Genomic DNA, 15,961 nt, shown 5'->3' with positions numbered 1-15,961 from the left:
CAAAATTTCTTGGTCACATTCCTTTAAAAAAAAGCAAAATCTTTTTTTTCCCTGGAGGAAAAATCCATTTTGCAGATCCATCATGAGAGCATATGGTACAATAGCTAGTGCAAAAACCTGCAGACATCCAAATAAATTTCAAACAGTAGTTATTCTACGCTGCTCAGAATATTTCTACTTATCATAATTCATGAATGTTAGTGAGGTCTCAATTACTGCACATAAATTCCAAAATATATGGGGCATAAAAAGCTCTTTAACCCAACAAAAAGGCGTAACAAGAACTGATGGCTGAAAATTAAGGCCAGACAAATTTCAGATTCAGATAGGAGATTTTTTTTTTCTTAATAGTGAATGTAATTGAACAAGGAACTTGCTAACAAGGGAAGTGATGGATTTTTATTAGTATTATTACTCTTTTTAAAAAAAGTCTTCAAGACTCAACCATCTTTCTAGGAGTTGTACTACAAGGAAATAAAAACTCTGGGCTCTATATGAGACAGATGACAAGGAAATCTCTTTGTATCATTTTTTTTTTAATATAAAAAAGTCACACCAAGTCACTTGACGGTTCCTTAACACCTAAAAAGACAACAACCTATAAAGCCATAAAAGCAGGTTAGTCTACTGAAAATATACTTCTTGAGCAGTCATAGTTTGCATCAAAAACTGTGACTATGTAACTCAGTGTACCCACAACCTAAAGTAAACTGGAAATAATATAATTATAAAAAAGCATATTTTCTGAGTGCTAATGTCATTCAGTATTATGTTAGATTAATTAAAAATTGCCTTGAAGTGCCTTACTATGAAAATCAATAATAAAAAATTACATAAAAGAATGCAAAGCAATCAAACTAACTGAACTTTCCTTTTAGCTTTGATTTGATAAAATCTACGTAACTTTCAATATTCATAGAAAAAGATTCAGAGCTGAGAAATGCTGTATGTATGTATGCGGGCATCCATGCAAGCATTTACCACTGGAAACCTGGAAGACATTAACCAGAACGTGCACTGCAAATCTCAACGCAATTCTCAAAAGGCCACAAAATCAAGCATGTACTAACTGCACACATCTTTTCTTTCCAGCTCTCCTGACTATGAGAGAGTCCAGCCCTCAGCTGTGTATTATGAACAATGCACTGCACTGCCTTGCAGTGAACGTACCTGAATAAACCAGGACTTTCTTGCAATAATCTGAAGTAGCACACAGTAACCTCAGAACATCTCCCCGTATAATCCAAAGAACAAAGTAAGAACAAAGTCACTGTCAGTAGCATGTGCCAATGAAAACTGGGACTTGGCAAGAAAGCAAGCAAAGGACATTGCTAGCCAGTGGAATTAATGGAATTATTGACAAAAAAAGCCAGTGCAGGTTTTTTTGCTGAGCCAAAGTCAAACATTTCTAATATTGATCAACAAAAAGCAAAACTTTGTTCATAAAAATTTGTTTCATAAATACCCCCAAGATTTGTACTGAAAAGATGTAAGCTTTAAAAATCAACATCAGCTTTTCCAAAATAGATTAAAATTCTTTAAGAGGAAAAAGAAATCAAACATACCACATGAGACATAAGTTACTAAATCAAGTCAATAACCAGAAAAACATTGCAGTAAGACAGACAGAATGTTCAACTAACCATCTGATGGGCGATTTCCAAGGTTTTGTGCATTATGACTCATGGGAGATGAAAATGGACTCAGTTGGCATGTTCCGGTTGTTGGTGAGTAACAGTTCAGATTTTTCTTTTTGGTCTTCAAAGGTGTTGAAATAAATGACTAAAATGTAGCAAAATACAAAGAATCTGGATGAATATTGGCTAAAGATAAAGAAGTACCTATGTCCAGCTAAACCTACAACAGCTGTAAACTTCCCTCCTGCAAACTAAATACATTCTGGCCTCTACTTTTCCTATCAGTAGAATTACATATTGCACCCCAAACCAGACAAAGCCCCTCCGAACATTTACTATCTGGTAATAGATCGTTCTAAGTAATTCCTAACTTTATGTATGCCCGTTTATGGTAAGCCCATGTTATATGTTGTGGTGGCCTGACCTTTGCTGGCTGCCAGCTGCCCACCAAGCTGCTCTATCACTCCCCCTCCTCATTAACATTAGTTTTACTCAAAAAAATAAAAAGCCCTTCAAACACTACCCTCCCAGTTTTCATGAACAAAAAGTATGTGGTTTCCAGAGATTCAGGTATTCTGGCACGAACACATGGAAGTTTTTTTATTTGTTTTTTAAAAGCAGTCAAAACCTGGTATTATATTTCCTACAGTATTGAGAATTTAAGGCATCTGAACTGTAAGCAACTATTTTTAATTTTAATACTGTCAAAAGATAGCTATTTCTAATATTTTCTAAACAAGTTTTAATTAACCCACCCCACCCCCAATTTAGTACCTTAAATCCAACATTTTGTCTTTGGCTCAGGATTTCAAGATGTCTAATCTTGATATAAATAATAATTAAAGATAATCTGATATAAAAGGAGTTATTTAATGATGTTAGAGGAACTGTGCAGAGAAGAACTAGTCTGTAATTCTGAAATATTAATGGGGATTTTATGGCACACAGTTCAATCTCTAGATTAGATGTTGCATTGCAACTCTTGGGAAACCGGGATTTCACTGTACTACTAACATACAGAACAAAAAAACCCAAACCAAAATCACACTTTGTTTGCACATAAAGGGCTTCAACTCTAGTAAGAACTTGATTTCAACTATGAAGTCTAGCAGCTTTAAATAACACCATCAATAACTGTGAAAAAAGAGACACAGACAGAAGTAGAACACATGTAGCACTTAAAGCAGACTCCGGTGGCATTGGCAGCATCTTCATCTTCATGTCATCACACACTCTCAGAAACCACTGATCTGTAGCCACTGGCTACAGGATTTTCCATGTAGCTGAATCTGAAGTATTAACCCATATGTATACTACCAGACCTACAGTACTTCACTGTTACATCACCAGCTGATCGAGTCATTAAACAAAAGAGCTGGAGGGTACACCATGCAGCACGCTGGAAAACACAGCTTTCCCATTCTCGCCTACTGTTCATTTCAAGGAGGTGAAGTCAGCAGGCATGTAAACTACAGCTTCGAAACAAGACCAGCCACTTCTAAAGAGGAGAATGCAAGTAGTGCCCAACTGATTTCACTCTATTAACATCTATTATGTAAACAATAAAGGGGCATTTCAGGCAAAACCAGATTTTCCAGTCACTTCCAAAATTCTCTCAAGGGCTTAAAAAAGGGCTGTCTAAATACAGTGAAACAGACACCTTTTTCTATGATTTAGTGTTTTTTTTTCTCTCTTTCTCAGAAACAGTATCATCAAAGCAAATCCTACTGAAAAAAAAAAAAGAAATTTCTTCATTTTTTAATTTGTTACAATCCTGGGGCTTGGAGTTTGAGGAGAAAATTCATTTAACTGTAGCAAGGAAAGGAATGACTCGTCCACTCTCCAGCCAACCAGCCTTTTCTACCAACTTGAGCCTCCTTCCACCTGTAAAACTGAATACCTATCGTTTGTCTTCATGTCACTCAATTTCATACAGCATTTCTTCACTGGAAGCTTTATTGTACACGATTATTCTGTAATCTCTTTAACTTCCATTTACTATTCCATTTATTAATGCTAGAAAAAGTATAATAGGTAAGCATGTTACACTGTTTCAATACTGTGAATGAAATACAAGGTGAGGATCAGGGTTTTACATTCATTACAGAACACACAGTATTTAAGCCTAGTTGGGAGGGGAAAAAAACAAACCAAAACCAAACAACCTGCTATTTGTACTTTGGTAACTGACATTTCCACTCAATTCCAAATTAGTAACTCATTTATTCCCTTTTCATACTTAATGTATGTTGTCCTGTTTTGCTGGAATAAGACCCTCATGCTATTCCTTTTTAAACCAGATTAAACAAAGGGCATACAAATCTTCAAGTCCAGTAAGGATTCCTCAGCAGAGGAATCTCCTGGGAAAAGGATCTCCTGGGGACATGGCTGAGAGCAAAGGCAGTCTGAGTCCAGAGTACATGGTACAGAATGGGAAAGACCACAAGACAGACTGAATCTCGTAGGTTTAAGGTCTCACAAATATCCGCTGGAAATTTTAACTACAGCAATTTTAGATCTCAAAAAGGGTGTACAGGTGGCAAAAGCAGTATTTTTAAGGCCAGTAATCAGGTTCACCAGGTAATGTGTGTGTGAATGTCACAAGTCATACCAGGATTAAGTTGTATAAGGTCACAAAACTACATATACCAAGCTTCTACAATCCAGCAGGAATCCAAGGCCTGGGAAGTGGCTACATTTCATTACTAAGTAAATTAATGATAGAAAGCATTAACATTTACATAATTAATTTTAAACTGCTGAGGTATTATACGGAAACTGCTTCTAAAAAGTACACATTTACACAGGCAACAAATACAAAACTAGGAATACAAGTTGTACCTAGAAGTATAATGCACAATTATGTAACCCTCAGAAGTTTTCTTCTCAATTCCAGACAGTTAGCAGTTGATTTAAATGTCCTGAAGCACAATACTCCTATTTTTCACACCTACATGGATATGCATACTCTTGTTGTCTGTATGAATGAGTGTTTTTATTACAGCTTCTACTATGTTCTAGACTTCACTGAAATTTCAGGATGAGTTCTAGAAGTTAACATGTTGGATTAAAGTCTCCATTATTGGCTTTCAGTTTTCCACCTGCATTATTATTAAATTCCTTTTGATTATATATAAGCATAAAGAATGTTCAATACCCCCTCTAGAAAGAATGCTATATATTCCCCTTTCCTGCTCTTTACTAGGGAACTCCTATTAAGCCATCCTGATCTTTTAATCTCATTCATTTGAAGGGATTTCTTGTGGCACATGTACCACAGCCTACGTTCACTTTCATTTTCTTCCACAGAATGATACAGGTTCAAAGTATAATTTCTGCTATTGTACTTTTCAACAGAGTGATGATACCTTCAATTCTAATTCAGGTGAAGACAAAACACTGATTTATGCAATGGTATTATATTTCCAGTGCTGCCTGCTATTCTACTTATATATCTTACTGCACTTTTACATAAAGCTGCAGTTTTGATGTTTTTCTTCTACTCTGCCTTGAGTGGTTATCCTTAATTTAGAATCTAGCAGTGTTAGTATTGGTCATCAGTAACAGGACTTGCACTGTGATTCAAAAGATTTAATTTGCTGTCCACATACCTAGCTTTCTTACAGGTCCTGCATATTACTCTGTCTTGTTTTGGTCTTGAATACTCTAAAAAATTTGGCATCAGCTGTTCATACTTTTTTTGCAGTCTATCAGTATTTAAACAATACCTAATGGAAATCTTCAGTTTGTTGTCACTAATACTTTGAACACACACAGCAGGTTAAAGAAATGTTTCAAACAATCTTTAAACCAAATACTAATTACAATAAAGTATCAATGCCACTTTAGGTATTTAAATGCCATCAAATCTCATTTATAATAGGGAAAAACTCCAATCTGCTTACATTTTCCAGGTATTTTACCAGCTTGAACAGTGTCACCTCAGACACCATATTTCTGGATAAGAACCAAGACTCCATTAGGCAGCTACCTGGAAAAAGTTACTGTAGTACTAAGAAAGGACAGTATTCATTTAGCAGTAAGAATTTCTCTTCCAGGAAGAAGAGTCTTAGTCCAGTGATGCAATTTTTTAAAGCAACCATACTAACATTACAAAATCTAAAAATACTAATTTCTGATCTGTTCAGTTCAGTTCAAGCATGCCTTGGCTAGTCCGACCAGCAGGTGGAATGAGGGTCTCCTGAACAACAGGGAAGAAATTGTAGACACAGCAATGGATGTGGCAGAGCTGAAACAGATACTTCACACAAATTGCGTGTGTTTATTACCTTAATTTCTTCCTACCTTCTACAATGTTATTTAATTATGGCACTCTAAATTTTTTATATGTATCTGTTAGAGGCCTTATACGAACCAAAAACCACAGTGTAAACCTATGTTACTGAGATTTCAGTAAAAGTTTTTATCATTCAGATGTGCTTTTGTTAAGCTTTTTGCTGCACAAAACCCTGCAAGCAGGTAACCATCAAGTAACTCTTTATCTTATGGGGAGGGGGCAGGGAAGGAACACCTCTAAGGCTGAAAAAGAAATCCATGTAATTTCAGCTGGACCGCTCATCTACAGAAACGTTACTACAGCCCAAGAAACAGATGCAAAATTACAGTCACAGCTGCATTCTGTGCAGAACAAGTTGGGTAATGGTACACTAAGCTGCTAATTAAATTGCTAATGATTTTTTTTAGTGCCACTGCGGTATTTTGCCACCTTTGTTTAAATTAAAAAAAAAAAAAAAAAGAAAGAAAAAGGTGTCTAGAAAATTTTTAAAATTGCAAATTTCTATCCTGCTAAATACCAGTGAGACCTCCAAATATGCGCTGCGTATAAACAAATCTCTTCAAAATGACACAGACTTAGAGATTTACTGGGAGCCCATTTGCTGACCAGCTATTTCTCTCTATACACTTTTCCAAAATTTTCCTTCCTTTAAACACTACCATCCTCACAAGCTCCTCTGTACTGATGTCTGCAGCAACACCCACTGTTGGTAGGAGCAGATAATAAACTGACATATGTCATCACATGCTGGTACTGGGAGTATACTATAGCTGCATTTACAAAAAATAATAGCAACAGTACAATTTTATTTTTATTGTGATAACTGTGGTGAAATTTATTGCAGTGTTAGTACTTTATCGTTTCATTATGCCAGATTAGCTGAGGGAGGTAATTATATCCTTGACATGAAAATGCCTTTAATGTTTTCATTTCAATTTCGCAGTTTATAATATGCAGATTACAGCATTATCATAATTCCATATTGTTACATGTACAATTACATGGCAGAACATTTGCTTCCCGGATAACAGAGCTACTTTCTAATAAATGATTTCAACAAGGATCTTAACTCATTCAGCTCTTGGGTAAATAGTGATGGCAATAAAAATATGCATATTCCTGCATTATTTTCAAGTGATTCATGCAGATGTACATTACTTAACACCAGGCAGTTCTATGACAAACGGAATACAATAAATTTTCTACTAATATTTTCAGCAGTAATTTTGTGCCTCGTTAAGATATTTCTAGACAACATCCAATCTGTAACAATACAAATACAGCTCTAATGACATATTGTGTTTATAGACACATATGTGTGCATATAGATACATATACACACATACATATATAAATATAGAGTCCAGATGATTCCATACACCAAGAAATACTTACATTATTTTTTTTAACACTGTCCAACTTTAATGCTCTCTTAACTCTGCAAGAGAAAAATAAGGACAAGTTTTATGGTCATCCAGACACAAAGATTTCTGCTAGTAAGGGCTATAATTGGTAATTTTAAAGACATTTTCCTTTCCTGTGTTTCACATTTTTTTGCGGCACACAAGAAACTAATGTAATCCAAAGCAAATACATTAATTGACTAAAAGACTGTGTACCAAAACCATTGCTTGTTTAGAAGGATAAAGTGTTTGCATAAGAAAAACCAATTCTCCATTTTATACTAGAGATAAAAACAAGACACTGAAGTGAAACTGCACTGTATATTTGTCTCTTTCTCAAAGATTATAAACAATGGAAAAATGCAAAAGCATTATGATTTACATACCTTCTGAGCAAGGGTTGAAATTATTTTGCCATTAGTAGAAATAATGTATTAGGCGTTTAAAACACAGGTACAGCCAAGGTGAAAAAAGTAGTTCTTCCCATCATTTTAGCTCTTAACATGATTCAGTGCTACCAGAACTATGACTTAACCAGGGAACAGATGCTCTATGTCTTTACAGGTCCCCAAACCATAAGAAACTATTTGCTAGTCTTCTTCACTATACTGATTCAGGAACATGCCAAGATCTCTCTGCAAAATCTGCTCTGCTGAACTGGATGCCCAGCTGTTAATGGCAACACTAGAAGTGGAAAGCTGAATATTTATAATACTTTATATCGTACAGCTGTCTTCTAAAGAGCAGTCATCAAAATTTTATTGAATGCAGACTAAATGCTCAAAGGAAAGAAAGGTCAACATAAATTAAGACTATTTTTCCCAGAGACAACTGAAACTTTTTAAGCACGTTCCTAAATCTTAACAATAGTTAAAAGCATGATATAAAACATTGAGGAAAAAAATTAAAAATCTTTATAAGAACAGCCCCCAAGAAACATGCATTATATCAAATTAAACAAGATTTAGACAATACATCATATTTCAAGAACTTAGTTCACGGTTTTCATCTTGGAAAAGAATTTGACTTGTAAAGGAATTAAGATGACCTCATTCCAAACATATCTTTTAAAATTTATGTTACTATTCCAAAACTGTAAATTAAAGTATTGGAAAAATAGAATGAAAACACATCTTTGAAATATAACTCAGGTAACAGTCTTACATGAATAGTTTTACAACTATCTCTATTACAAAAAGGGGAAAAGAAGTATTTTATCTTAAAAACGCCAGGTAAACAGGTAACATTTAAATTAAAAAAGCCTGTGAAATTCTTGCCAAAGGGCAGTCAAAGCTGTAACCATTTGATGGAATTCTTTACGATATATTTCTTTTTTAAATAGAAACCCATATTGCTTAAGGAATAGAGACTCCATTACATCTTCTATCCCAGTGTCAGCAGAGAAACATTATATTTATTAATACATCTACTCTGAAAGGATGCTTTAGGGGCCAATGCATTTGCATGTTATACTAAGGCATGTTACGATGAAGTTTTTATGATGGACTCCAAAAGAAGCTGGAAGCCAAAGTAAAGCAGAATCTGGACTCAACATAGCTGTAGGATGAAGATAAATGAGAAACTACATGAAAATCCCACTAAATTATAAACATTTAGAAAATTTCTTAGGGAGAAAGTTGTGGACCAGTCAAGGTTATCTTTAAAGTCTGTCAAATATTGTGTGTGTACAGCAAGAGTTGCACACAGCCAAAACTTCTCTCTGCTGGCCTGCAAATCCCCTGCAAACACCCTGAGCTATGGCGGCAAAGAGACAGCCTCATTCCAGGCAAGCACATCAACACTGGAAGGGGCTGGAATATTGTATTGGAAGATGCAATTTTGTCTTCAGGAGTTCAGCTTTGCCTCGCCTTTCTCAAACCATCCTGCCCAGCAGCCTGGTTTGCTTGTAGGCTTGGTTTTGCCGTAATGTGAGAAGAATCCGGGCAACTGTGACTCACTCAAAATAATTAATATTTGTGTGCTTAGTCTACACACAGTCCCTGGCTAGGACCACTGAAACAAAATTCATCCAGACACCTAACATGAAGACCCTGTTGGCCAAACTCTCATATCTTTCAAAAGATGAACATGGAGAAAAACCAATACGTACATCTAGGTGCAAACAAAATTCTTCAGATATTTTAGGAAACACCATGCAGGAAAAGCACCAGCTTTAGTTTGGTTTACCTTTTTTATATGGCTGGAAAAGCCTTGCTCTGGCTATGGTGTAGAATCAAATGTCAGAGTGTGAACAAGAAAAAGAGACAGAAAGATGAGGCATTTGTGATGACAGTACACAACAACTTATTTACCAGAGTTTCCTACTCTTGAATGGGTAGCCTAATAAGGCTTAATTTCTTAATAGTTTATTAATAATCTGAGTAATTTAAATTTATTTTCTTAACTACGCAGAGTATGATGGCACATGTTTACAGGTAGCTGTACAACTTGCAATTATTATTTTGCCCGTAATATTTATCAAGTTAAAGAACTACATATTACTCCTATTGTGTCCACTTATACGAGGAGCTTCTCAACGGTGAGAGTCTAGACATCTAATTTAACTTTCTATAAAGAAATTAGTTTTTTTATACTGTTTTAAATTCTACATATACTTAACTTCACAATTCATTTATGAATGAACACAACGGTAAGTCATGTACAGATTTAATGCACAAAAAAGAATACACAGAAGCAGGGACTTGGTTATATTATTATATACTGTAACACATTTTCAGGCCATTTCAGTTAGCTTGCTCTTAAAGTTCTACTTTTTCTGGGGGAAAAAAAAACCCACCTCTATGCTATCTACATATTGCTTCATCCTCAAAACCTGCCAGCAAAAGTATCATTAATTGGAAAAGCTATAAAAATACAGATTCATTTTCTACGTTCAGCTGAAATGGTAGCAAAACTCAGCATGCAACCAGTGAGAAACTGACTTGAACACAGAAAACTCAAAGCTTGTGCATTGATAAGCTCCCTTTGCGTTACTACTGTCTGGCACAATTACTTCAACTTCCAGTGACTGGCAGAAGTTGGAACCTATGTTAGCGCTAGTGTATCTTTGAAATCGCACAAGGAGCTGTTAACTGGGACAATAAGCCTACCTACGGGCAACATGAGCCATACAGCCTTATTTTACTGCTGTTGAGGTTAGCAACATCCTACATGTTGTTCTTCAGAAGCCCTAGCAAAGATACACAAGAATAGCATCAGACTTACATGACTGTTGGTAGATAGATTGCAAAGGAGAAACCAGAACAGGATTTATTCCCACCAGAGACAACATGAAGAGACAGAGCCTGACGGAGAAGGGCCACTGTACCTGCCACGGCCACAGGCCCGCAGTACCTCCCCTCAGCAGCCTGCCCCACGAAAGCCAGGTGCCAAACTCTGAAAACCCACCCATGACATGGCTCCCGGCCCTCCTCCCCCCGCCCCCCCCCCGGCTTTACCCGCGGCATGTGCGGAGGTAACAACTACCCCATGGCTGGGGAGGCCGGGAGCGGACAGGTGAGGTACAGAAAGCATTACCCACACCACTAGGCACCGCCCACCCGAACTCCGTCGGGATAACGGCTCTGCCCCAGGGAACCACCATTTTAAACACTTCCCGGTCCCATCCAACAACTGGAAGGCAGAGCTAGAAACAAAACCCACCCTTCCCTACGCAACGGCGTGCTCCTCCCCTGCTCGGGATAACCCGAGGAGCACACTCCTCCTCAGGGAACAAGCCCCCCGCCGTGAGGGAAGACCGCAGCCCGCCGGGGGGAAGCGCCCCGCCTCACGGCGCCCCACGCGGGCCCTCGCTCCACCGGCCGCCCGCGCCGCGGCAATGGCCCCCGGCCTGCCCTCAGGAGCCGCCCCGCTGCGGGGAGGAGGTGGAGAGCGGCGCCCAGAGCCGAGCTCCGCCGCCCGTGCCCGGTACCTACGACATTACGCCGCCTGAAGCCGTTCCCGCCGCCTTTGCAGATCTCCCGCCGCCGCCGTGCAGCAGCCAAACAGCGCCGGCTGGAAACGGCGCTGAGAGGGCGGGACGCGGCCCCGGCGGGGCGGGCGGCGGCGCTGGCCTGGGCGGGGGGGTGGGGGGCTGGCGCCCGTCAGGCCTGCGGGACGGGGTCGGCTCGCCGGGCCCCGCCGGCCCCGCGCTCGGTGCGGTGCAACGGTAGAAGCCGGGCCCGCTTCGGGGGGGCGTTGTGCGAGGCGGCTTTGGCGGGAGGCGAAGTGCGGCCGAGCGCGGCCTCTCAGGCGTGCCGGGCAGCGCGCAGCGTCTCTGACGGGAGAGCCGGGGGAAAGGGCTTGCAGCGTCTTTTGCGGGAGGGTGGATGATGAACTTTGCCTAAGACCCCAGTGCCTGCCAGAGGGGGAGGTAATGGGATTCACGTGGTAAAAGTTTCCTCATTGCAGGTAAGCGAGGCCTGAAGGAGCAGCGCGAGGTGCGCGGCGGTGAAGGCTGGCTCGCGCCCGCGGCGGAAAAGGTGGGTATTGGCGGGAGGCGCCTGCCTTCCCTCCTGCTTGGGGGACGGGTTTTATTTGCTAAAATCATAGCAACTACAGCTGAAAGTGATAGGCTGTGTCGTCCTCCCACTTCAGCCACGGCCGGATCGCTCCTCTCCGTCTTGTTTTGTCTAAAGTAAAAATGTAGGAGCCTCAGCCGTGGGGCAGCTGGCAGTGCTGTCACTGGGCTGCTGCGCGCTGCTTTGCTGAGCAATGTATTGGCAGCGCTTCTTGGCAGTACTGGGGCCCGTGTAAGAAATATCTTGGTAACGGGAAGTTACCAAGGATACTAAGGAGTATACTAAGGAGTATAAACGAGAGTCCACATTTTATAAACTAGTTACTGGAAAATTAACATTTATTCTTCTTTTCCTCCTTGACTTTAACCCACTCCCATTTTGTGTGTGTAACTCTGGTGCTTAATTATAGTGACACCCGTTTGCAGTAACCAGACTGTATCACAGTGTCCCTGTGGGGTCCTTCTAATGCCAGTGTAATATTAAAATGTCAGGCAGGCAGCCTGTGTATTACAAATAGGGTACTTCATCCATGATAAGCGATTATTATCATTCTTTCCCAAGTGTAAAAGACCTATATAACTCAACAAGGTGCAAGTGATTTAGGCCTTCTGAATAAAAATCCAATGAGTCCTGAAGGGGACCCTAGGATGTAGTTGTCTTGTTGCTGAACTTGAGATAGTCAATTTATTATACTGGAATATATTTTCTGAAGCCAACATTGGGTAAAATAATATGAGAGGCTGTTAAACCAACAGTACAACACGATTTAGTGTTCCTCTGTGATGGCCTTCTAAAAACCTTAATCACCCTTGGTAAAAACAGAAAGCTGCTGTTAAAGTTTACTGGCCATTGGTGGGCAAACAGCATTGGTTACTGCTTTGAATCATTTTAATAATTTAGAGAAAATGCATTTCATGTTTTCTTCCATTTATTTACAATTACATGAGTAGTGTTCTTGTACTTGGGCCTCTTAAGTTGTGCAAAGGTTTATGCACGTTCTTGGCTTCAGACTTATTTCTGTTGATTATGTGGAGGTAACTCTTGAAAGTAGAATTGTGTGTTTAACTTCACATACTTGAAGGACTAAGGGTTACGATTTTGACCAATTTCACTATTAGCCATATGTTTTATTGAGTTACAACTATAAAAACAGAAAACAGAACATTTTAGTATGTCTTAGTACCAGAAAAAAACCATGTAATTAATGTAATAATAATTATATAATTTTTTTAACAGTGGATGTTGTATAGTGTTTAGGACATTACACAGTCTCTTTGCAGAGGCTGTGTAAAGCTACCCAGTTTTCCAGCTAAATCAGCCTTGGAAATACAACTCAACTTCTGAGTAAGGGAGAAAATCCTGACAGAAATGCAGTTCAATATAAACATACTTACATGTAGTGTTTACTGGAGGACAAAGGTGGCTTTTACTCTGCGCTTAATACCAAGAAATATAATAGAGAACTTTATGTGGTGTGAGTCAGTTGTGATCATGCAGCCTCAGAGCTCTTTCCAATCAGGTAAGCACTGCATCCATTCTTGGTAATGTTCACTTTGTTGTTGTTGTTTGGTGGAAAAAGTTTTTTAAGCGATCCTGTGCCTCTCATACTTGTGGCCATGCAGCCGTGTTTAAATTGGCATTTTTTTCCTAAAAACACTCCACCTTTGCTGCTTCTGGTGAACTGTAGCAACAATGGGCGTGCCGCTGGCGGCGAAACAGTGGTAGGTATGGCATGTTCATTAATTTACCATTGTGACAGATCATGCTGGGCATTGACACTGGTGTCATCAGAGCCAAAAAGTGCTCTACAGTATTAATCCTCTCATTGTGTCATTAGGGGAATTTAGCTAACATAGAGTAGAAATTCCAGTGGAAGCTTGTAGTAATGATAAGTCCTGGTGGTTTGTTTCTGAACATGGATAGCAATGGTTTGTATCACAGATAACTTGGAAATTTATTTTTATGCTTTCAAATAACAACTACATAACCATTGTGATATCAAATGGCTGAAATTAAAATAAAATACAACAAAATTAAACTTTTTACTGCCAATAAAGAATAAACTGTGAATAATAATAGGGTTTTGTGGATCTCATGGCACTTACTTGCAGGTATAGATAAGTATTTCTGTCCCGATTTAGAGAATAGAAAACATATGACCTAGATGTTAGGATAGTTTGTGCTCATCTGTTTCAGAGGATAATGCAGAATTGTTATTGAACAGTCAAAACAGTAACAAATTCTAACTGCAATTGTATTCTTCACAGAATGGCCAGCAGTCCTGAAAATAACACATTCCTCTCGGTTCAGAAAGTCACGCACTCGGAAAGTTCCCAAGCAAAGAAGTCCCAGCACACAGAAGAAGCAATCTTTTACATGAACTGCCGAGCAGCTTATCTAACTGTTTTAAAAAGCAGTTTAGAAAATATTAAATCAAAAGAACAACTCAGTTTAGGTAATGATTAGATATTTTTTCCCTATAACTGCTGTGTGTGATGATTACTGTGGGTAGGTTACAAATAACAGCAATTCAGTAGTGAGAGTATCCCAATGCATAAACTCGGTAACTGTTTTAAGGAATTTACAGTAGTTTTCAGATTTCAGGTGTTGGTGACTGTGTCTTTGAAGACATTTTCATCATTTATCTGTTATAAAATGTCACATAGTTTCTGTAAACTTTGAAAAATCGCTACCGTTCCTCTAAGTTGTTCAGTTTCCTCAAATACTTACCTTTGTTGCTACTTGTCAGACTAGTCCTGAAAGTAGGAAAAGTAGACAGCTTTTCAAGATTTTCAGATGTAAATCTCCGGTGTGTCTGGGCAAAAGTCAGTAGTAGCTGACTGCTTATGAGGTACTTAAGTGAGCTGTTTAACACCACCAAATTTGACGGTAACATTGCTTACTTGAGGTGGGCTTAGGTACTGCTTTTTGATTGTGACAGTTCTGCAATAATTGTTTCTCTGTCCCTACAAATGATTAAGTGAGCTGATCTCAGTTCAGTAATTGCCTGGCACAGAAAATCACCATGAGAACTGGCATTAATTGGCACAGAAGTTTGCAGACTCAAAGGAGAGGTTGTTATTGGAGGCATGGGTATGGTAATCTACCCCTAAAGGTAGTCTCACAGATCAGTTCTAAGCCACTTTGAGTAATATGTGAAAATACTGCCTTTCCTTTTCTAAATTTATGTGATCAAATGGACTGTTTCAGACACTGGTGTTTCATAAGGATTCTTATGTTTTGTTTAAGCTCCTGCTGAGTTACAATGTTCCATGAATAATGTCCCATAAACTAAAATAAAAAGTTTTCATTTTTCATCCGTATTATATTTGTGTGTAAGTGGTATGGCTGTCAGCAGTACAACAGGAAAAACTATCTGAATGCTTCAGCTGTACTAAATAAAGGTGTTAGTAGATACTGAGAGCTGTGGAGCCTAATAATATTTGTTTTGAAAACCTATGGAATTTCAAAGTTCCTTGCATGGAATTATTAGGAAAGTTTAAAAAAATGCACCTGAAAAATGGTAGTTAGGGCTGTGTATTGGAAATTGATTTCTTTATGATATATCTTAGTGACCAAGTAAGATAAGGAAGGAGTAAGATAAGACTGAGCAATAACCTGTTTCAGTTTTGAAATAGGTTTCACTATCCCAGATAAAATTTCTCAAGCAAATATAATACCAGCTTTGGTATCTGTTGGAGTTGTAGGATTATGCACAGTGTCTTACCACGTTTGGTAGGTTTTCTTTGTTTTTTTGTTGTTGTTGTGTTGGTTTTTTTTCTTAGAGCATTTTTGTCCTTTCATGAAAAAGTTTATTCATGGTTGTAATAGCATGGGATTGTGTTAGGAAACTCATGAAAGTCTCTCAGTCTTATTTTCTATCTGGAGTTCCATTATGTGAAAATCTTAGCTTGCTTTATTTGAAAAAATGTTTTCAGCTCACATGGTTGCCAAAGCAAGCAGGAGAGCATAAACCTTCAGTTAGACAAAGAGAACCAAAATGTATCATAAAACTAATGATTTTTATTTTGTGGTTTTTGGGGTGCAGTTCAGAGTGCAGTTGGGATTGGTGGCAGTATAGGTTGCTTTCTCAAGTCATCCTCA

General features: G+C 38.6%; 2 protein-coding genes across 7 annotated transcripts in view; one reads left to right on the top strand and one right to left on the bottom strand.

The window, feature by feature from the left end:
• Positions 1–11,411, bottom strand: part of ITGB3BP (integrin subunit beta 3 binding protein) — a 34,871-nt gene extending 23,460 nt beyond the window's left edge. For both annotated transcript variants that reach the window (XM_080407285.1, XM_080407286.1), the window contains exons 1-3: positions 11,273–11,411; positions 7,330–7,372; positions 1,644–1,782 (exon numbers count right to left, since the gene is read on the bottom strand). In XM_080407285.1, the coding sequence (XP_080263411.1) occupies positions 1,644–1,782; positions 7,330–7,372; positions 11,273–11,277 (187 nt within the window). In that variant the 5' untranslated portion in view covers positions 11,278–11,411. The remainder of the gene's footprint in view (positions 1–1,643; positions 1,783–7,329; positions 7,373–11,272) is intronic.
• EFCAB7 (EF-hand calcium binding domain 7) overlaps positions 10,799–15,961 on the top strand; it is a 35,524-nt gene continuing 30,361 nt past the window's right edge. The window contains exons 1-3 of one of the 5 annotated variants that reach the window (XM_080407270.1): positions 10,799–11,264; positions 11,748–11,818; positions 14,125–14,312. In XM_080407270.1, coding sequence (XP_080263396.1) covers positions 14,126–14,312 — 187 coding nt within the window. In that variant the 5' untranslated portion in view covers positions 10,799–11,264; positions 11,748–11,818; position 14,125. Of the gene's footprint in view, positions 11,265–11,405; positions 11,506–11,529; positions 11,819–14,124; positions 14,313–15,961 lie in introns of those variants that run through there. The other 4 variants (XM_080407272.1, XM_080407271.1, XM_080407274.1 and 1 more) reach the window with 4 other exon arrangements.

This window comes from Falco punctatus (genome assembly GCF_963210335.1).
Source record: "Falco punctatus genome assembly, chromosome: 11".
In the NCBI taxonomy this organism is placed as follows: Eukaryota; Metazoa; Chordata; class Aves; order Falconiformes; family Falconidae; genus Falco; species Falco punctatus.
The sequence above is the reverse complement of the archived record's forward strand: the minus strand, read 5'-3'. Positions and strand labels throughout refer to the sequence as shown.